Consider the following 21,808-nt stretch of genomic DNA (forward strand, 5'->3'; position numbering starts at 1 on the left):
GATGCCTGGCTCCCTTCTGCCAGGCTGCATGCTTCCCTCTGGAGTTGGCCTAATAGCAGGCTCTGGACTGCTCCACAGAAAACTTGGCTTTGATTCTGGTCTCAGGTTCCCATTCCTTGAGTAGGCAGCCAGTTGGAAGTACTGCAGAGGCATTATGCACAGCGGCAGAGCCTTGGGTCATTCAGGACCAGTCTTACAATTTCTGGTGCCTAAAGCAGCCAGAAGGAGAAACTGAACTGTGAGTAGCCTCCCCTTTCAGTCTAGCTGCTAGAGATGGATTGGTCTGTTTTTCTGATCCTGGTGTCAGAAAGGGAAATTGGGCCATGAATTGCTTAAACTAACCAAAAGCAGAAATTTGTTTTACTTGGTTTAGTCTAGCCCTGGTGTCGCTGTTTAACAATAAGCTCTCTGATTGCTTATGGAGAGGTATTGAAGGGCTCAAAAGGAAGTGGCATCCAGTTCTCCTTGACCAGGAGGATGCTGATTGTGGTGCAGAACAGTGGAGGGATATAAAGCAATGGAAAATGGGGGGATAATCGTGACTGACTGGAACACAAACTTGGGTTTCCATTTATTTGGAGTTTTTCCAGTAGGACAAACTTGTGCATCACAGTGTCAAATTGAAACATCATGTTGTGTCAGGATATCGTCGTGTTGCTATGTCAGAATAAGGTGATATTTTTCAAGACCTGAAAGATATTTATGGCCTTTGCCATCCCATAAATAAAATTCGCAGAATGTGGAATTACCCTCCACAACTGAAATAATCCTGGAAAAAACATAAAAGGGTACCTATAATATGGATATGCAGATTCTTACTCCCTATCTAGAAAAGGGAAATAATAAAGAAAGTGGTAACTGTTTTGGCACTGAAATGCTTTCAGATTGAAAATGGCTTTCCATAATTTTCAGGCACAGTGACCAAAATGTATTATTATATGATCAAGTTAAGTGGCCAAGTAAGTTTAGTGGCCAAACATGATATGAATTTAGTGGTCTCGGTCCAATTGCCAGTGCACAGATATCAACGTCACAAAACCATCACTACTGTAGTGTGAATTGTTTGAAGTCTCAACATAATGGACAACCAAACAAATATTTATGGAAACCCACTCATCCTTAGAGAATGAGTATTCCTGCAGTCAGCACTGAGGCACATTAATGGATATATATATCTATTCAGTGATGATAGTTATACACATATACATGATAGCCCTCTATATGATGCTATCTGGAGTGGTGGTTTATGCAAAGTATTAATCACTGCATATGTATTTTAAACCAGTTCCAGCTGCAGACTGCATGGTGTTCAGATTTTTAGACCTATCTCTCTAAGAGCTAACTTCTACTTCCGTGCTTTTCTTTCACAAACAGATTAACTGAAGACAGTGAGTCACTTATCTGAGTAAAGTGAGCGGGAATTAGGCCCTGATTCAGCAAAGCATTTACAGACATACTTGGGTGCTTTTCTCAATCAGGAGCCAGGGCTATAGCCTGAAGCACCCTATCCTGAAATGTGCTGAGATCCCTAAAATGTCATTGTCTTTGGGTGATGGAAATGCTCTAAATCTTACAGGAGGTGCTCAGTAGTACCTTACAGGTTTGGGCACATAACCTCTCTGTGTCTCAATGGTAAAGTAAAAACTAAATACTTACCTACTGTACTTTGCAAGAGTGTTGTGAATCTAAGCTGAATTGACATTGGATAAACACTTTGAAATCTTCAGATGAAAGGTGGCTACGTAGTGTGAACCTATATATTAATAATAATTAATGATGACACATGAAATCACATTAATCACACTTCACTATTAATCTAACAGTAATTATAGTGAATTGTTATAGTTATATAAATTATATTATGTTGCAATAAATAATTATTTTATTAACAATAACATACAATTATATTTAATTATGTTTTGCATCACAGCATACATAAGATATAGGCCATAGTCCTGGAACTGTGGCACATGAACAAATCCCTGTACCTACAAGAGTCAACTGGAGGATCATGGCCATAAACTCAGACATAATAACAAAATAGCCTTGACTAGCATGTATATAAGATTATAATATTAAACAACTAATACACAGGTATTGCCAGCCCCAAGTGTTCAAAAATCATGAGTCAACTAAAAAGACAATCGTGAGACTTTTAAAGAGGAATATGTGTTGTGGCTCTTTTCATTTGCTGCCTGGTGTCTGAGCCTTTGGAATGTCACATTTTCAATCTCTCCTCTGCAAAGATGGAAGGGGTAGCTAATGCTGTCCTTAAAGAACAAAGAGAGTTGCACGTCTCCCACAATCACATGACTCCGGGAGCCGAGGCTTAATACAAACGCCCTATATCATCCCTGCCCAGAAAAGTGTTAGGTGCTAGCAACGCTATGATTCAGTAATACACAATCCGATTTTAATCTAATTGTAACGCGATGGGAGTAGTCCAGCTACACGCTAAACCAGTTACACCATCATTATTTGCAAGTCAAGTCACTGGCAGAACAGCCCTTTTATTTTGGGTGCTGGCTCTTTAACACGTGCGCGGCAGCTCCCGTGCGGCTACGGGCGTCGGGCGGGCGGGCGGGCAGCAGCAGTAGTACTGACTTCTGGCCACACGATGTCGCCCTTAGATAAACTCTCCCTCCTCCCCTTTCCAGATCTTTCTCGAACTCACGTTGGCCGGAGCCGCCTCAGCCCGAGTCTGTACGGAAACTGCCGAAGGTCCGCTAGGGTCTCGCGCAGTCCTCGCCGGAAAGCGCAGCGCGCCTGCGCAGAGGAGAGTAACTGCCGGTTGGTGGCTACGGCTCCGCAGTGGGGAGCGCAAACGGGTAGAGAGGCTGGGAGCCGGTGCCGGCAGGCGAGACCGCTGCAGCGACAGTCCCGCGGGAAGCGGGAGGCACCGGGCGCAGCCATGTCTGTGGTCGGCATCGACCTGGGCTTCCTCAACTGCTACATCGCGGTGGCGCGCAGCGGCGGCATCGAGACCATCGCCAATGAGTACAGCGACCGCTGCACCCCGTGAGTGCCCCCCCCCCCCGCGGGTACCGGGCCCCCCTCCCCCCGCTCGCTGTATCTCGTTTGTAGTGGCCTCTCCCGCGGGTCCCGATACGCCCCGTGCGGACCTGGCCCCGACAGTCGCTCTGAGAAAAGCCCCGGTTCGCTTCCCCCGCCGGACTGCGGCCCTGGGGAGCGGAGCCGGCGAGCGCATTGCGCGGGGCGGCGGGTCGGTGTGTCCGTGCCTGGGATCTGTCGGAGCGGCGGCGGATCAGCGGCAGGATTGGGTGGTCCTGCTCATTCATTCCCTTCCCCTTCCCCTCCATGCTCCCGGCCCTCTGCTCTTCCTCTCTTCTCCGCCACCCTTTCCCCTGCCTCCCCGCTGTGACAGGCGGGATGATGATGATGTGGGGCTGGGCGTTCTGCTCCGGTGATGTTTCTTGTCCAGTCTCTCCGGTGCCCTGCCGGTGATCGCAGCCCCTTGTAAAGGAAGCCTTTTTCTGGGACCCAGAGGAATGTTTCTGCCCCGTGATACTTAGGGTTTGGTCAGTGAAGACCTCATTTCAGCAGATGGATTTTATGCACAGTTCACATTGCAGTGATTTGTAGTGTTTAGCTGCTGTTCCACTACCAACATATGATGGAGTGGTTATGCGGGACTGGAGAAGGTGGAAGAGGAGAGTCATTGTTGTGTGAAGGAGGATAAAAGAAGAGGAGTCTCGACACTCTCCTCCCCCTCCCAAAACCTGTTCCTACTTGTTCCCTCGCTTCCTCTCCTGGCTGTGAAACATCGAGGAGGTTTCTAGCAAGGGGGGGATGGGTTATGTTCATGATGATGGGTCACGCAAGAGTAGGTGGAGATTTGCCTCCTCGGTTTCTATGGGATACAACTAAGACTTGTAAGTGAGCTTCATCTGTGTGTAATGTTCTACTAGAAACCAGGAATCCCTGTAAAAGGCTCATAAACTGAACTTCTTGAATAATGCATCTTCATTTTAAAGAAGATTCCAGAGCCATCAATAGCAACTTCTCCCAGAGAAGTCTGTATTGACTATAGTATTTTACTATATTTCAGTTCTTGGTAATAAATATGTTTGCCCAATATTTATTCACATAAAAAAGTCTTTAGTCTGTAAAAATAAATAAATAAATGTCAAGTACTAAACATACTGATTAATGTGTCTAAGAAGTTAATGATAAAGACACTGCTTTAAATACCACATCCTTTCCTTTGTTTCTAGAATTTTCAGTAAGGTACTGAGGTGGTTTTTTTTTTTTTGTGAACACCAAAATTTTGAAACTTGTGCAGAGAACATTCTTAATAGACAGCTTTGTTTTGAGACTACTCCAGAGAATCCCCAAATATCAAGTACAATTCTCGTCCATCTATTTTAGAATACTACTATTCTTACCATTAGGAAGTTTTTCCTGAGATTTAATCTAAATCTGTTATGCTGCGTAGTTTCAACCCATTTCTTCTTGTACTGCCCTCTGTGGCAAAAGAGAAAAACTTTTCTCATCTTTTTATGGCAGCCTTTCAAGTAACTGAAGACTGCTATCATATCCCCCCTTAATCTCCTCTTTTCCAAACTAAACCCATTTCCTTCAGCCTTTGCTCTTATGGCTTGCAGTCCATCTCTTTGATCATCTTTGTTGCTTGCCTCTGGATCCTTTCCAGTTTCTCTATATCCTTTCTATATATTGGTGGCCAAAATTGGACACAGTACTCCAGCTGAGGCCTAGCGCTGAGTAGAGTGAGTAGAGTACTCTCACCTCCCGTGACTCACATGTGATGTCTCTGCTAATGCAACCTAAAATTGAATTTACTTTTTGTTGGTTTGGTTGGTTTTTTTGCAACAACATTGCATTGCTGACTCATGTTGAGTTTGTGATCCACCACAACTCCCAGATCCTTCTCAACAGTGCTGCTGCCATGCCAGTTTCCCCTCATTCTTTTTTTGTTTGGTTTTTCTTCCTTAAGTGTAGCACCTTACATCTATCTTTCATTTTGTTGTCCACTTCATCAAGATTTCCAGTCCATCAAGATATCTCTGAATTTTAGATCTATCCTCCAGAATATTGGCAACCTTCCCTAGCTTTGTCTCATCTGCAGACTTGATCAGTGTGCTCTCTATACCTACATCAAAGTTAATTAATAAAGATGTTAAAGAACACCGGACCCAAAACAAACCCCTGTGGAACCCCACTTGAGACATCCTGGCAATCTGATTTCAATTTTTTAAGTCTGTAGCCCTCTTAGTTGCAAAGATATCCTTATAAATGTTAACTAACGTGGTTACATTTTCCTGAGCTGAGGGGTAGCTCCAGTGTGTGCTGCTGCTCATGGCCTTCCTAACAAGCAGAGTGTGAAATAGACAAAACTAATACATTCTATTGTTGTTCAGAAGGCTTGTGGTAGTGATGAAATTGACAACCATTTCACTTGGCTGTTTTTGGGAGGAAACTTTGAGGACTATCAGAAAGGAGTGCTGGGGTGTTTTATGGGGAAGGGAACTGAAAAGACTGGTGGGATGAGAATAGAGGAGGCAACAATTGTTGGAAAAGCTGCATAGGAGCATGAAGCTCTATTCACCTTTCAGGAGCCAGTGGATGTTGGAACTTCAAGTTTACTAGACACATACTAGCCAGGTACTGATAGGCAATATGTATGTAGTCCCTGGGCAGGGTCCATAAACTGCACTCATTTAAGAAAAAATGGAGGAAGTTGGTGGTACTTGGCCTTTGATTTTTGCCACTTTCCATCCTCTGTTCCTCACTTCCAATCCCTAGGATCTGGATCTGTCAGATCAGCCTCTCACTACTAAATGTCTGATAGTAAGTTTTATATATACACTCACTCACACTCTCCATCTCTCTGATACAGCCATGTAAATTTCTGGATGGAAATCAGTTTAGTGAAAGTTCCATCTTGTGCTGAGAACCAGTAGTCTTAATATTCAAAGGATTACTATAAACTCCTTAAAATAAGGGTTTGCTATGAAAGTTTTCAAATGTTCATCTAGAGCTGTAGTTCTAATGAGTTAAGTGAGCATCCTCTACCAAATGCTTATACGGCAAGGCTTGAAATCTATGCTCAGCAGTTAACCATTGGCAAGTGAAAAATTCTGGCAAAGCACAGTTAATTTCCAGATGAATGCTTCTGCTATTGCTGTGGGAATTGCTGCTGTTGGAGCTTGCTTTCTTTAAAATGCTGTTAATGAATAACATGGAGGAGGGGAGAGCATTCCCTCTTCCTCTGTTCCCTCTGCATCACCACCTCTTCATGGCAGATCTGCTTCTCCTTCTCTGGACAGCCTCTAACACACAGCCAAAGGGAACATGTTTTGCTTACTTTCTGCGCCCACCAAGCCCCCAGCCAGGGGAGATTTACTGTGCCCTAGTCCCTATAGCTTGGGGGAAACTTGCTGTGAACTGACTCCTCCAGGCAGCATGAGAAGACCATGGCTTGCACATTGTGGGAGTAGTTTCTGACTTGACACTTCATGTCCCATATAGGAGCCTATTAATTAGTGCTGTCTCTATTAAAAGAAAAAGAGAATATTCTAAAATTTATGGCATGTCAATACCATTAACCAGTCATAACTAATGTGTGAAATAAAGTGCCTTGTAACTAGTCTGCAAGCATCGTAAGTCATCCTTGTATTATATGGTTCAAAAATGAAAAATTAGTGCTGTACACAGAATGTACTTGTAGTATTTCATCTGCATAAATATTGCAGGCTTTAATACAGTCTCATATCAGAAGAGATTGCTGGATGTAGTCACCAAATGACGGTTCTCTATTTTGTGGGATAGTGAAGAGGAGCCTGGAGGGAAACTACAATATTGACATTCACATTGGAGGATTGGATAGAACATTGGATTGGGACTTCTGAATACTTGTGGGTATTCATGGATTCCAAGGCCAGAAAGGACCATCGTGATCATCTAGTCTAACCTGCTATATAATGCAGGCCATAGAATTTCCCTCAGAAGAGCTCCTAGAGCAGCATATATTTTAGAACAGGGCTTGACAAATTTGTTTTGGAGCTAGGAGCCAGCCCAAAAATGAAGGAGCCAGACAACTTGGGCTCTGCAGTGGGGCTGAGCGCAGCTGCCGCTCTCCCCTCCTGGCCCTGGCCCTTCCCCCCCACCCCTCTCCCACAATGTGGGCCCAGTGGCGGGGTGCCCTGGCCGGAGTGCAGCGGCCGCTCTCCCCTCCTGGCCCCACCCCTTTCCTCCACCCCTCTCCCACAATGTGGGCTCAGCGGTGGGGCGCCCTGGCCAGAGCGCAGCGGCTGCATGCTCCCCCCCTCTCAGCCCTGCCACATGGGTCCAGTGGCACCCTGGCCGGAGCGCGGCAGCTGCTTCCCCCGGAGGAATACTAGGCACCAGACTTAAATTTCTAGGCGCCATGGCGACCTGGTTCCTGGGGTTTGTCGAGCCTGTTTTAGAAAAAACCTCTAATCTTGATTTAAAAATTGTCAGTGATAGAGAATCTTCCACAGACCTTGGTAAATTGTTCCAATGGTTAATTACCTCATTGTGAAAAATGTATACCTGAATTCCAGGTTGAATTTGTATAGATTCAGCTTCCAGCCTTGGTTCTCTGTTGGACTGATGAGGCTGTTAAATATTTGTTTCTCCTGTAGATATTTACAGACTGTAATCAAGTCATCCCTTAATCATCTTTTTGTTAAGCTAAATAGATAGGTCTGACAGGGTTAGACTGAAGGAACTCTATTTTCTAGTTCTTTATTTCAGGTGTGTCAAACTCATTTGCTATGGCGGGCCAGATTTGAATTAAATGTACTTCAAGTGGGCCATACATACCATAAATCGAAATACTACGCACAGCCATTTTTATGTAGTATTGTATTTTATTTGCTAGATATCACTGATATAAAAACTGCAGTAAATTCACTTCTACAACTACTACTATTATACGATTAAAAGAATTGATCATTGATTAAGAATTATAGTATTGCGCGATGCCCCAAGACCACACGGTCCCTCTCCCGCCTTTTGGAGCGCAGTCTCACACACAGTGCTCAGTGCAATGCCCCAAGACCCCATTGTCCCTCTCCTGCCTTTTGGAGCACAGTCTGGTACAGACAGCGCTCTGGGCGATACCCCAAGATTGCACTGTCACTCTCCTGCCTTTTGGAGCGCTGCCACCAGAGTACACAAATCTCGTGGCAGTGCGCGCTGCAGCGAGTCTTGTGACGTTGTACTCTCTGCTGCCAGAGTGCAACGCTGTGACATCTCGCGGCAGTGCGCGCCTTTTCACGAGAACAATTCAGCTGCGAAAATGATACTTAACTCAGATCAGCCCTCTTTGCTCTCATAACTGTGGTAACAGGTGCTGAATTCAGCCCTGATTATAAGCCCTTTCATGTCAATGGAATTACACCAGGGCTGAACTTTACTTGGTATGTTTATATATGAAGAAGTATTTGATTGGATTAATCTGTGCCAAGATCATACCTAACATTGTTTGGAAATTGTTTGGAAATTGTTATGTACTCCTCAGATGTAAATAGACTTGGGCAGTTCAGATAGAAAACTCACCAGAAATATCCAGCATGAGCTGCTGCCGCCAGTGTACAATGCTGCGAGATCTCTTGGCAGCGCACGCTGCCGCCAGGGGCCGGACCAAAGAGGTTGGCAGGACATATCTGGATGTTTGACACCCCTGCTTTAATCATTCTGGTGGCTGTTCTCTGAATCCTCTCCAATTTATCAACATCCTACCTGAAATGTGGGCACCAGTACTGGATACTGCATTCCAGCAGTGGTTGCACCAGTGCTAAATACAGAGGTAAAATAATCTCTCTGCTTCTACTTGAGATTGCCCTGTTTATGCATCTGAGGATCACATTTGCTGTTGAGCACAGCATCCCGTTGGGAGTTTGTCTACCATGATTATTTACCATGACCCCCAAATCTTTTTTAGAGTCACTGCTTCTTAGGATAGAGTCCCCCATCCTATACATATGGCCTACATTCTTTCTTCCTAGGAATATACGTTTACATTACCTGTATTAAAACATACTGTTTGCTTGTGCTCAGTTTGCCAAGTGATCCAGATTGCTCTGAATCAGTGACCTGTCCTCTTCATTATTTACCACTCCCCCCAGTTTTTATGTCATTTGCAAAGTTTATCAGTGATGATTTTATATTTTCTTCCAGGTCATTGATAAAAATGTTAAATAGCATAGGACCAAGAATTGATTGTTGCAGGACCAACTGGAAACACCTGCTCTGATGATGATTCCTCATTTGCAATTACATTTTGAGACCCATCAATTAGCCAGCTTTTAATCCATTTCATGTGTGTCATGTTAATTTTGTATTTTGGTTTTTTAATCAGTCATGTGGTACCAAGTCAGAAGCAGAAGTATTGCATCAACACTATTTCCTTTTCAACCAAACTTATAAACTCATAAAAAAAAAATCAAGTTAGTTTGACAGGATCTATTTTCCATAAACCCATGTTGATTTGTATTACCATATCTTCTTTTAATTCTTTATTAAACAAGTACTGTATTAGCTGCTCCACCATCTTGCCTGGGATCGATGTCAGGCTGACAGGCCTATAATTACCCAGATCCTCCTGTTTTAAAAACTGGCACAATGTACACTTCCTTCCAGACTTCTGGAACTTCTCCAGGATTCCAAGATTTACTGAAAATCAGCATTAATGGTCCAGCGAGCTCTCTTTTAAAAGGCTTCTATGCAAGCTATCTGGACCTGATATTTTTAAAATGTCTAACTTTAACAGCTTCTGTTTAATATCCTCCAGTGATACTAGTCACTGCAATGGAAAGAGTGTTATCAGCACCATATGATGATGAGACCATATAACCTGTTTTTCCCAAGTACAGAATAGAAATATTTGTTGAACACTTTTATCTCTTTGAATTATTGATAATTCTACCACTTTCATCTAGTAATGGATCAATACCATTGTCAAGGTTCTTTTTGTTCATAATATATTTTAAAAACTCCTTATTGTCCTTAACACTGCTGGCCATAGATATCTCCGTGTCTCTTTGCTTCCCCTGTCAGTTTTCTGGAATTTCTAACTTCTGATTTATATTCATTATCAACTTCCGTGTGTGTGTATAGCTGCCTTCATTTCCCCTCTAAACCAGGTTGGTTTTTTAGCCGATTGTGGCTTTTTGAGCTTTTAGAAAGGGTGTTCTTTAATGATTTCCAATTATCGTTCACATTTTTTCTGATTAAATTCTTCCTCCCAGCTGATTTCTCATAATTGTTTTCAACTTTGTGAAATTGGCCCTAGTAACACAAAGTGTGTGTGTGTGTGTGTGTGTGTGTGTGTGTGTGTGTGTGTGTGTGTGTGTGTGTGTGTGTGTGTGTGTGTGTGTGTGTGTGTGTGTGTGTGTTACTGGTCTGGACTTTATTCCGCTTGTACATTATAAATGTGATCCAGTCTAGGGATGTGTAAACTCCTTTAATTAACAATCTGTTTAAACGGTCTAAAAATAGAACATTTAAATGGTTAAATGTGCAGGGGGTGCTGCACTGGACTCGGCTCCTCACTGCCAAGCAAGATCTACCCAGCTGTGGCTCCCCCCCTTCGTGTGCAGAGCCTCAGTTGGGCAGCTCTTGCTTGCAGAGAGGTGTGGAGTCCAGCGCAGCTTCCCCACGCATGCAGAGCTGCAGCTGGCCAGCTCTCACTTGTGGGGAGCCAAACCCAGCTGCGGCTGCCCCCCCATCTCCATTTAAGTGGTAAGCCTTTTACATCCTAATCCAGTCATGATCATTGTAGCTGAGCTACCATTAACTTTAGTTCTGTGATCAGTTCCTCTTTATCTGTTAGAAGAAAGTCTAATGGCAGGAGAGGGGGTGGTATTTACCTGCTTTGCAAAACACTTTGAGATCTACTGATATAAGGCCTAGTTTTTATAGTGCTTTTCAATAAAATGCACATTAAAATATGTGCTGGAAGAGGCAATATATTTTATTACTGGCATATGAATCCTTTAGCTGTTGGGCATCAACTACTACTAGCACACTTACAACTGAAGCAGTATGTGGAAACTCATAACTTTATTTGGATTACTGCATATAGGAGACCCCATAGATTCTGTTATAAAGATATCCATATGAGAGAGTTATTTTGACATTAGTTGGTAGACTGACCTGGGGTTTGCTTTCTTGTAGTTTAAGGTACTTCATGAAATGTATTTTATTGTAATTCTTGTTAATAACACCATTTGTTGCATTTAAATGTATTTATCAAACTCCCAGGCCTTTATGCATTTTGAAAACTTAACTCTACCGGTTAGGTTATAGGTTTTGATATTATACCTCTTGGAATCTTTCAGTGCCAAGATAGCATCCTGTCTATATAACTGATCTTAATCTACCGTGAAGGAAGGGAAATAGTTTCTGGTAATAGAAAACATTAATGTGGCTTTTAAAGAATTCTACAAAGTAGTTCAAGGAGTATTTTTAAGGATTATTCTGCCAAAAAAAAAAAAAAAAGTATACTTTTTTCCTCTAAAAGCTTGAATATTTGTCTTTCTGTCCTTTAGAGCTTGTATATCTCTAGGATCCAAAACCCGGGCCATAGGAAATGCAGCAAAAAGCCAGGTAAGTGGATCTAAACATACTACTTTACAGGAAATTAAGCAATCTTTAAATTACTCATTTCCTGCTGAATTGTGAGGGAAGTGTAAGGGTCAAGAAATCTGATATATTATTTCATATTTTAACTTAAAATATATGCTTAAGATGTCCTTGTCTCGGTTAGTGATAATTGGTAACAATTAGGCTGTACTCCTTTCTGTTAAAAACTAATTGAAATATTGCCTCTTGTTAATTCTTGATTCGTTTGTTTTGGGTTTTTTTTTTCCGTTTTAGAGGAATGACAGGGAGTAATGTTGGAATTGGTCTGTCGCTAGTGAAGAATAAGAGACTTTCCTTAGTGGGGAGAGGACAATGGGTATAAGCTCAAGTCTTCAATTTCTGAAGTGTTATCTTCCATTTAGAAAAGTTTCTGGCCCTTATAGTTTGGACATGAAAACTGAAGCAATGCTGTCTTTCTGAATCTATAGACACAATAAAAATGTCTGTGCTGCTGCCTGTAGTGTTCCCAGACCGTATAGTGAAATTCAGACTCATCAGTTCCACTATCTCTGTTCAGAACTCTGGACAGCACTAAAATTGGTGATCTTTGTAATTTCACTTGCTGCTTCTTGGGAAAACTAAGAGCAGAAGCAAAGGATGGGACTTTTACTGTTACTGAAATACCTTAAAAAAAATCAGGGAGGAGTAAAAGAGACCTCTTGCAGCAGAATCTAGGGAGTGGAAATAATAGCAGAGGATATCCTCTACCCTCTACATTCACATGTACCCTAGTCAGGAAGTTGTGAAGTAAGAGGGAGAGAACTTCTCCTGTCTCTTCCCAGAAGGTGGGTAGTTGAATTTCAAATTGTCTTATACCTATTAGCCAAAGGAATGGAGTCTTCAGGTGTGTTCCAGGGACAGGTGGACCATCATTTTCAGCAGCTCTGCACAGCTCATCAGAACACAGCCACTGGATATTGCTGGAGGTGGGGCCCCTAAAATTTCACATTGGCTTCCAACTAATAGGCTTAATTCTCAGGCTAGTAAATACAAGGTGCACTTTCAAAGACTGGAGTACAGTTGTAATTGGTTTCAATTCCTGAATTTATTAAAAAACAAAATGAGCAAATTCTTTCAAAAAAAAGTCAAGCTTTAAAATCTGTTTTAAATCACTACCTCAAAATACTGAGAGAGTAGGTAAGGGGGAGCGTTCATTTTGAATTGGGATCTGAATTAAGACAAACATTTTTGGGTACTTTAAGCCCTGAAAATTACCAAAGCTTTAACTAAACCTTTATCATGTTTAAATAACATTGTTAAGGTAGTTGCATGTAAAGTTTGTAGTTCAGTCATTGCACTAGTCTGTAATTAATTCACTGTTCAAATTGGGTATAACAGGAAGTTCCTTTTAAGATGAGGGGGGAAAACTAGTGAAATGAATATTGACTTAGACATGGGAAGTGGATTTGAGTCTAGTAATTGATGTCATAAGTAAAATGAAGTGACACGCTTAAAAACAGTTGTGTTCAATGGGAAGTGAGGAGAAGGATACGTTGCTTAAATGCTGGAAGTTCATGTTCATAGAAGGCCACCAGTTCCTATTCTGAACTTAAAGCCACACTGAGATAAAGAGATGTCATATTTTCTGTTTTCTGGTATGCCTGTCATAACACATTTATTTTCCACAGATTGTCACAAACGTAAAGAATACATTACATGGCTTCAAAAAAATGCATGGAAGAGCATTTGATGATCCTTACATACAAGCTGAAAGGGTCAAACTTCCCTATGAGCTTCAAAAGATGCCGAATGGGAGTGCAGGAGTAAAAGTGAGTTTTGTCGTTTCCATGCACTGTTTGCAGCTATTTCCATGCATAATCTGCATAATTTATCTTGACAAGCAAATAGGGATTCTGTTTGACTGTACTTTACTGCCAAATGAAATTGCTTCACCCAGCTTTCTATTTTAATTTTCTTAAATTCTATAAAAAAGGCTCTGTATATATGCATATCCATCCACCATAGGATAGGAAATAAAAGGAGGAGTTGTCTTACAGAAGACTCTCTGGAAAACAGAGGGCAAGAAGTGTGTGCTGTTTTGCATTCTGCTTGTTTGATGACAAAATCAAAATTCTCATGAGTGAGGACTGGGAGCAAATAAACTCAGTGTTTACTTTCAAAGAACATTAACTGGCCACCTCTAGTGGACCTACATCAGAAAAAGACAGAGTCAAAATTATTTTTCAAGTGCTTACTCATGTCAATTCCTAGTAGGTGTGTGCGTTGCATGCACAATTGTTGGTAGGTTTTTCCTCTAGTGATACCCGTTAGGTTGGTGCAGGTGCTCCCTAGAGTCGCACCTTCATGGTGCCATATATAGGGTCCTGCTGACCCCACTGCCTCTTCAGTTCCTTCTTATCGTCTGTGATGGTCGTTGGAGCTTCTGTCTTCTTTTGCTTCGGCAAGTGTTTCCCCAGTGGTTGTCTACTGTGATTCCTGTAAATAGTTAGATTAGAATTAGTTAGCTAAAGTTTTCTTTGGGGGCTTCCCTCCCACTGTGTCTTCCTCCCACCTGGGAACCGGGGAATGCCTCAGTCCCAAGCATTCAACCCTATGCCAAAGGGCAATCCCCATGAATCCTGCCTGAAGTGTCTGGGGGAATCTCACCAGACTCATCTCTGTAGGATTTGCAAGGGATTCCATCCTAGGACCAAGAAGGAGAGGAACTTTAGACTAAAACACCTTCTCATGGAGTCAGCTTTCCATCCCCAACTGACTCCATGCCACTCAGGCACCCTGTACCTCGGTGTGGAGTGCACCGGCCTCTATTAGAGAGTCTACTGTGCCAACAAAGAACTCGACACCGAAAGAACCCTGGCACCAGCATTCCCCAGTCTGGTGTCTCACAAGAGGCATAAAAAGACTGATAGAGGGCGTTTGCCTGCAGTGAAGACAGTGGGAGGGACAGCGCTAATGGTGTGCATCCTGCACCGGGGCACCTGGTGCCTACCCCACCGGAGGTGGCACCGACAGCATGGGATCTGCAGAGGGCTCTGTCGAGTCCAGCACCAATGGACTTACCCATAAGGGAGACTCAGGTGGAAAAGTTGGACCTCTTTTCCACGTGTGACACTTTGAGGCATCCAGGGACTTGATAGCCAGGATGGCACAGCAGTCCCCCGTCAGAATACCGAGAGTGCTAGAATTAAGACTTCCAGCACTGCAGCAAAGCATGGTGCTGGCTAGAGGCAAGCCTTCCATGATGTGGCACTGGTTGCCTTCCTCTCAGCACTGCTCTCTGGCACCATCTCACTCTTGGCTGTGTCGGGTCTCCCCCCAGAGGTCCAACAAACAATTCAAGACTTGCTGTTTGGGATTGTTTTCGGAGCAGATGGGACTCCCAAGGGTTCAAGAGCAACATTGAAATCCTTTAAGGCTTCATACACATCCACCCAAAGGGAGCATTTTAAGGCACAATCTACTCAGCAGTTTTATCCTCCCTTCTATCTTCCTTCCCCATCCCTCTTCAGGGACCCCTCTCATGAGCAACTCTGTATGTAGGAGACACAAAGGCTCCTAAGAGCAGGAGTAGTAGAGGAGGTTCCTCAGAAACTAAGGGAAAAGGGTTTTTACTCTTGATGTTTCCTAATCCCAAAGGCCAAGGGGGGGTCTCAGACCCATTCTCAACCTGCAAAACCTAAGCAGATGCATGGAGAAACTGAAGTTCTGCATGGTATCCTTGGCCACCATTATCCCCTCTCTGGATCTGGGGCACTGGTATGCCGCCCTCAACTTGAAGGACATATTTTCATATATCAGTAGTCCTGTCCCACAGAAGGTTCCTCAGGATTGTAGTAAACCACACATCAGTTCACAGCCTCCCCTTCGGCCCAGCCTCTTGAGTGTTCACCAGTGTATGGGGGTTGTTGCTGCCTTCCTAAGGAGACAACAGGTACAAGTTTTCCTGTATCTTGACAACTGGTTTGTCAAGGGCCGCTCCAGGGAGCAGATGTAGGCACATGTCAACCTGATAAAGTCAACCTTCAACAGACTGGGGCTACAGCTTAAACGTACCCAGGTTGACTTTGGTCCTCTACCCAAAGAATAGAGTTTATAGGAGCATCCCTAAACTCAGTTCAGGCCAGTGCACTTCTGCCAGAGTCTTGCTTCCAGACCATTTGTGCCATCATAGGGGACTTCAGATGCTTTCCCACCATGATGGCGCAGAGCTCCTAGGTCACATGGCGTCCTGCATGTATGTGGTCCAGCATGTGAGGCTGCAGCTCAGACTTCTCCAGGCTTGGCTGGCATCAGCATACTGGCCAAAAAGACAAACTAGACAAGTAGTTTCACTTCCTCCTCAGGTCATCAAGTTCTTTCTGTGGTGACTCAACCCTCACTCAGTATGTGTGGGAGTGCCCTTCTCCAAACCCCAGCCATTGTTGTGTCTAGTCATAGGTGCCTCAAGGTTGGGGTGGAGAGTGCATCTAGGAACCCTGAGGACTCAAGGCCTTTGGACTCGAGCAGAGCTATCACTCCCCATCAATGTCGGGGAGCTGAAAGTGGTTCACTTAGCATGCCAAATCTTCCAGATGCGTATCAGTCATGACTGACAATACAACCAGCGATATTTTATATAAACAGATAGAGTGGAGCGTGCTCCTCTCCCCTATGTCAAGAAGCCCTCAAAACTCTGGGATTTCTGCATAGCTCACTCCAAACACCTAAAGGCATCTTATCTTCTTGGATCCCAGAATGAAATGGCAGATCCTTCCACTGCCAAAAGTGGTCTGTTTGCCCGGATGTTGTGAACAGCATCTTCCAGCAGTGGGGAGTTCCCCAAGTAAATCTGTTTGCAACAAGACTCAACAGGAAGTGTCAACAGTTTTTTGTTCACTCCTGAACAACAGCCTGGGCTCAATCGCAGATGCATTCCTCCTTCCTTCAAAGGGCCACCTGCTTTACGTGTTCCCGCTCATTCCCAAGGTCCTGCTCAAAATTGGAAGGGACAGAGCATCTATCATACTGATAGCATTGGTATACAACACACAGGACTATGGCCACCTCCAACAACCCAACCTTGAGTCTCTCCACCTCACAGCGTGGAATCTTTATGGTTCAATCCCATGGAGTCTATATGCTCGTGGCCTGTCAGAGAGGTCCTCCTCGGCAGCTGGAAACCGTCCACCAGGGCTACGTACTTGGCCAAGTGGAAGAGGTTTTCCATTTGGGCAATGCAAAATGGCACCCCTCCAACACAAGCAGCATTAGTCCTTTTGGACTATCTGCTGCACTTGAAGCAGGTACTAGGTCTGGCAGTGTCATCCATAAAGGTGCACCTAGTGACGATCTCTGCATTCCATCCTCGGGTGGATGGTCAATCAGTCTTTGCTAATTCAATGATGACCAGTTTTCTCAAGGGGCTGGACAAGTTATATCCCCAAGTTCACCATCCGGTACTGGCATGGGACCTTAACCTGATGCTTTCCAGGCTAGTGGGGGCCTCCCTTTGAGCTCTTAGCAACATGCTTGCTCCTCTACCTGACATGGAAGTTGGCATTCCTGGTCGTGACAACCTCAGCTAGGAGGGTGTCTGAGCTCAAGGCTCTATCATCTGAACTTCCATACATGGCGTTCCATAAGGACAAGGTCCAGTTGTGACCTCATCCAGCCTTTCTCCCTTAAGGTGGTATCCCAGTTCCATACGAACTAGGACATCTTCCTCCCAGTATTCTTCCCTAAACCACATGCCAATAGCAGGGAACAAAGTCTCCCTTCCCTAGATGTCCGGTGGGAACTGGCTTTCTATATCGAAAGGACAAGACCATTTCATAAGTCAAACCAACTTTGTCACAGTAGCAGACAGGATGAAGGGTCTTCCAGTGTTGTCCCAGAGGATTTCATCATGGATCATGTCCTGCATTGGGACTTGCTATGACCTGGCAAAGGTACCAGCCCCAGCATTGACAGCACACTCTACAAGGGCACAGGCCTTGTCAGCATTCCTGGTGCATGTTCCTACATGGGAGCTGTAGGGCTGCAACATGTTCATCGATCCGTACATTCACCTCACATTATGCCATCACCCAGTAGGTCAAGGACAATGCAGCATTCAGCAGAGTGCTGCTTCAGTCAGCGATTACGTGAACTCTTGACACCTCTTTCTTTGGTCCGTTTGGGAGTCACCTACTTGGAATCGACATGAGCAAGCCTCTCGAAGATGAAAAAAGGTTACCTATCTTGTTCTTTGAGATGTGTTCCTCAAGTCCATTCCAAGACCCATCCTCCTTCCCCTCTGTCAGAGCCAGCTGGCAAGAAGGAACTGAAGAATCAGTGGGGCCCTGTATATGGTGCCATGGAGGCATGACTCCGGGAGACGTCTGCACTGACCTGACGGGTACCACTAGGGGAAAAACATTCCGATGACTGTGTGGGGCGTGCATACACCTTGGAATGGACATGAGCAACACATCTCAAAGAACAAGAGTTATGAAAAGGTAGGTAACAGTTTTTTGTAATCCTGCTCCTATTACCTATCTACTTGTTATCTATACTCTTGAGGTGAGAATTAGTCAAAGATAGTAGCTAAATTTAGCCTTTATATGGTTGATATTCTTGCTGCAGTACACAGATGAATATCAAACAATGGTCAACGTATTTCCAGTGTTACAAAATGTGGTTAAAGGCTTTAGTTGCTTTTCCTCATCCTTATTGGGGCAGTACTCAAGTTCTGGTATGTTCAGCTTTCTGTTTAACATATAAGGGATTAAGGTCTGCATATTAGTATGAGCAGGGACTCCAGGACTTGGTGTAAGGAGAGCGTTCAGTCTTTTCTTATGTGGTCTCAGTTCTGACCACCTCTGAGTTGACCAAAAAACTGCTGTAAAGAACTTAACTGCTTCTGTCTTCTGATTCATTAGCAAGTTCTGGAGTGTTTTTCAGGCCCTCCATATAGACTGCTACTTAGGCATTTCATTCTCTCATTGCCCCTAGTAGGTTCTTACACCAGGACAAAAATGAAAAGCATTTTTCTCCAAAGTAACTGTTCATACATCAGCTCTTCTTCGCGATTCTACCTTGGATGTCATTGGTGTTTTATCGAGTTTGTCTACGGCTGTTTTGTCTCATGCTCACTATTAAACAAATTTAGCTGATTACCTTCAGATACAGTACAATTTAGTGCATGATCTTTAACTTGGCTGCTTTTTTTAACTCTGACTTGGATCTATAGAAGTCAAGTTCGAGGGGAAAATTGGCTTGATAGTTTAAACTGTGAATACTTAAGTGCAGCAAGATAAAAGTCTTACTTAGTTTGACTCAAAATTAAGTGCTTGTGTTATACTTATAAGTCTACATGGTCTGTTAGTGAGTGGAAAGCTGGGGGTTTTAATTGACCGCTGCATGTAACTAGCTGTGTGGCCCCTGCTACCATGCACTAAAAATTCCATAGTGTACTTTGACATACTGCTCTTTCAAAGCATTAACAGACTGTGTAGATAAGTCCTAATATGATTTAGAATATTGGGTTGTAGCAACACCAGATTATCTTGCCCTATGTCGACACGTGTGTGTAATACTCTCTTATTAAATCTCCGTCCTTTCTCTTTAGCCTGTATGGAACCCCATCCTGTGATGTAATCATTTTAACTACTGTCCTATTAGTATGTATTTGATAGGTGGTACAGTCCTGAGTTGTGCAGTATTATTAATATTTAACTGGTGGTCTTTGTGTATGTTGGCTACTTTTTTAACAGACACTTAATTGCTTTGAATGTCCCCCAAGTTAATACAGATCCCTCAAGGATTTCTGTGTACAAATGCACCAGACCAACTCAAATCCTTGAAGTTGGAATAAGCAATGTGTAGCCATAGCGTCACTTGTTTGGGTTTTTTTTGAGTGCAATCTGGGCTCATGGCTTGGTGAAAAACTTAGGTATGTTCCTGCTCAGAAGAGATTGAAATCTAAATTAGACAAACTCTAGAAGAGAAATCCAAACAACATGTGACTTTTTATCTCTGGGAGGACATTGGTTTGTTTTCTTATTGGACATATGACATGTTTAGTTCATGCTAGTTTGAATACATCAGTTTTCCTGCTCCTGTTTGAAGTTTTGAGAAAACATTTTAGAAAACTGTCTGTTTAAAATAATTAGATGCTATCTTGTTAGTGTGAAATACCTACTGTCCACCTACAAGGTGGTTGTACTTAAGACTTAAAGATCAAAGAAACATTGGGTTGAAACAACCAATAAAATGAAACATTTCTTTGTACTGTGAAAATATTCATGTTTGCTTTGCAATTGTTTAATCTTTGTTTCAGGTGCGTTACCTAGATGAAGAGAGACCATTTGCAATTGAACAGGTTACAGGAATGCTATTGGCCAAACTTAAAGAGACTTCAGAAAGCGCACTCAAAAAACCAGTGGCAGACTGTGTGATTTCTGTAAGTTGTATTATATTTACCAGAGTTCTACATATGGCTAACTGTATGTAAACAGTATATTGTAATGGCATGTTAATTGGAAAAATCCTGGTGAGGTGCTGCCAAAAATCACCCAGAGGAAAAAACAAAACTGTAAATGTATGCTGAAAAGCACAATATATTTTTATATCACCAAAAAAATTGGATACCTATTGATACCTATTCACCAAAAAAATTACGGGCAGGTCTTGTGTAGAGATTTTATACTCTGTAGGGTTAAGAGCCAAAATTTGCTTGATTACATTGTGATGTTTCTGAGATGAAGACAGGCTTTGATACAGCTGGAGGCTTCCTGACACATGCTACAGAATTTCTCCCTTCCTGTAGTTAGACCTACTGTACAAGAAGCATAAACCAGAAGTGCCTAAACTTTAATTGTGAGGGCCCCACTGGCAGTTCTCCTGAAGCCTGAGAGCTATAGCTAACCTGCAAATATTCTACAAAATCTCTCAGCTCTTTTTGCTTGTGGAACTACAATGTAAAATATAGTTTGCATAGTGCATTTTGGGTGCCAATGTAAGGCCTTGTCTACACAACACAGTTTTGTTGGCAAAAGTCAGCTTTTGTCAACAAAACAGTGGAAACGTACCCACTAAAATGCTCCTCCTACTGACAAATCTCTTCTGCTTTGCCAACAAAATAAAACCATCTTGACGAGAGGCGTAGAGCTTTTTGCGGCAAAGTTAAATTGGCAAAGTGTCAGTGTAGATACTGCGGTCATATCACCATAATTTGCCTCCAGGAGCTATCCCACAATGCCCACTGACTGCTCTGCTCATCGTTTTGAACTGTGATGCTCTGCATTCAGATACACAGGCATGTGACCCTCTTTCAAAGCTCCAGGATGTTTTGAAATTGCACAGCATGGAGAGCTCACATAAATACTGCCCTGCAGAGAGCCAGCAGCAAATGCACTCCTGTCTGGACTACGGGGGGAGGGTTGGGGAATCTCCTTGGTCAGTGAGGAGAGAAGGCTGTGGGAGAACTCAGATGGAATCATGGAATCAAAACATTAACATGGAACCCTGCTCTCTACTTGGCACTGTGACTGCAGCAGCAGTCAGGACGGGTTGCTGCTAGGGAGGGGTGGGGAGAAGAGACTCCTGATGTGCTGTGCAGATCCAAGGAGGGAGGCGGGTAGATGTTGAAGTGTCCCCCTCCTCCTGCCAGTGTACTTGACTCCACTGAACTGGGGTGGGGGCGCAGGGGTGCACCAGCTTCTGCCTCATGATTCATTACTTCCAGCTGCTGTCTGAACAAGAGTTCGAGCTGGTGAGTGCTATACTTAAAGAGGCAGCATTTGGACACACGCTCCCCCAATACACTCACACTCACTTCCTGTCACACACTCCTTCGGTGGGCTTCTTGTGTTACTGTTCAAAAATGCTTGGGCATATTACTGAGTGCTACCTTAAAAAGTGATTTAAAATGTATTACTTTTTGGGCACACACATCAATCATTACAAGGTTCATAGCACAGTGCAAACAGTGCCAGGCTCAGCACACTAAGCAACACACATTGTGGTTCAGTGTTAATATGCTCCTTCAAGGCATTCCCCAGCGAAATAGCCTCTCTCCCATTGAGCTCCTGTTATAGCCAGTGCAGTTGAAAAGTGGCTGGTAATCTAGTAGAATGCCCATGGAATGATGGTATCAAGAAACGTTCGTCGTGTGACACTGTACCTGCCCCCATGAGGCATTGCAAAACCTTCCCAAAGCACCCTGCGGTTGCAC

General features: G+C 43.4%; 1 protein-coding gene across 1 annotated transcript in view; it reads left to right on the top strand.

Moving 5' to 3' along the window:
* The first annotated feature begins 2,657 nt into the window (after positions 1–2,657).
* The window catches only part of HSPA4L (heat shock protein family A (Hsp70) member 4 like), a 59,262-nt gene continuing 40,111 nt past the window's right edge, over positions 2,658–21,808 (top strand). The window contains exons 1-4 of the mRNA XM_067530231.1: positions 2,658–3,018; positions 11,559–11,616; positions 13,281–13,421; positions 19,913–20,035. Of these exons, the coding sequence (XP_067386332.1) occupies positions 2,912–3,018; positions 11,559–11,616; positions 13,281–13,421; positions 19,913–20,035 (429 nt within the window). The 5' untranslated portion in view covers positions 2,658–2,911. The remainder of the gene's footprint in view (positions 3,019–11,558; positions 11,617–13,280; positions 13,422–19,912; positions 20,036–21,808) is intronic.

The sequence above is a fragment of the Emydura macquarii genome, unplaced genomic scaffold (assembly GCF_026122565.2).
Source record: "Emydura macquarii macquarii isolate MOO-44397 ecotype Brisbane River unplaced genomic scaffold, CSIRO-AGI_Emac_v2 contig_3044, whole genome shotgun sequence".
NCBI classification, from domain to species: Eukaryota; Metazoa; Chordata; order Testudines; family Chelidae; genus Emydura; species Emydura macquarii.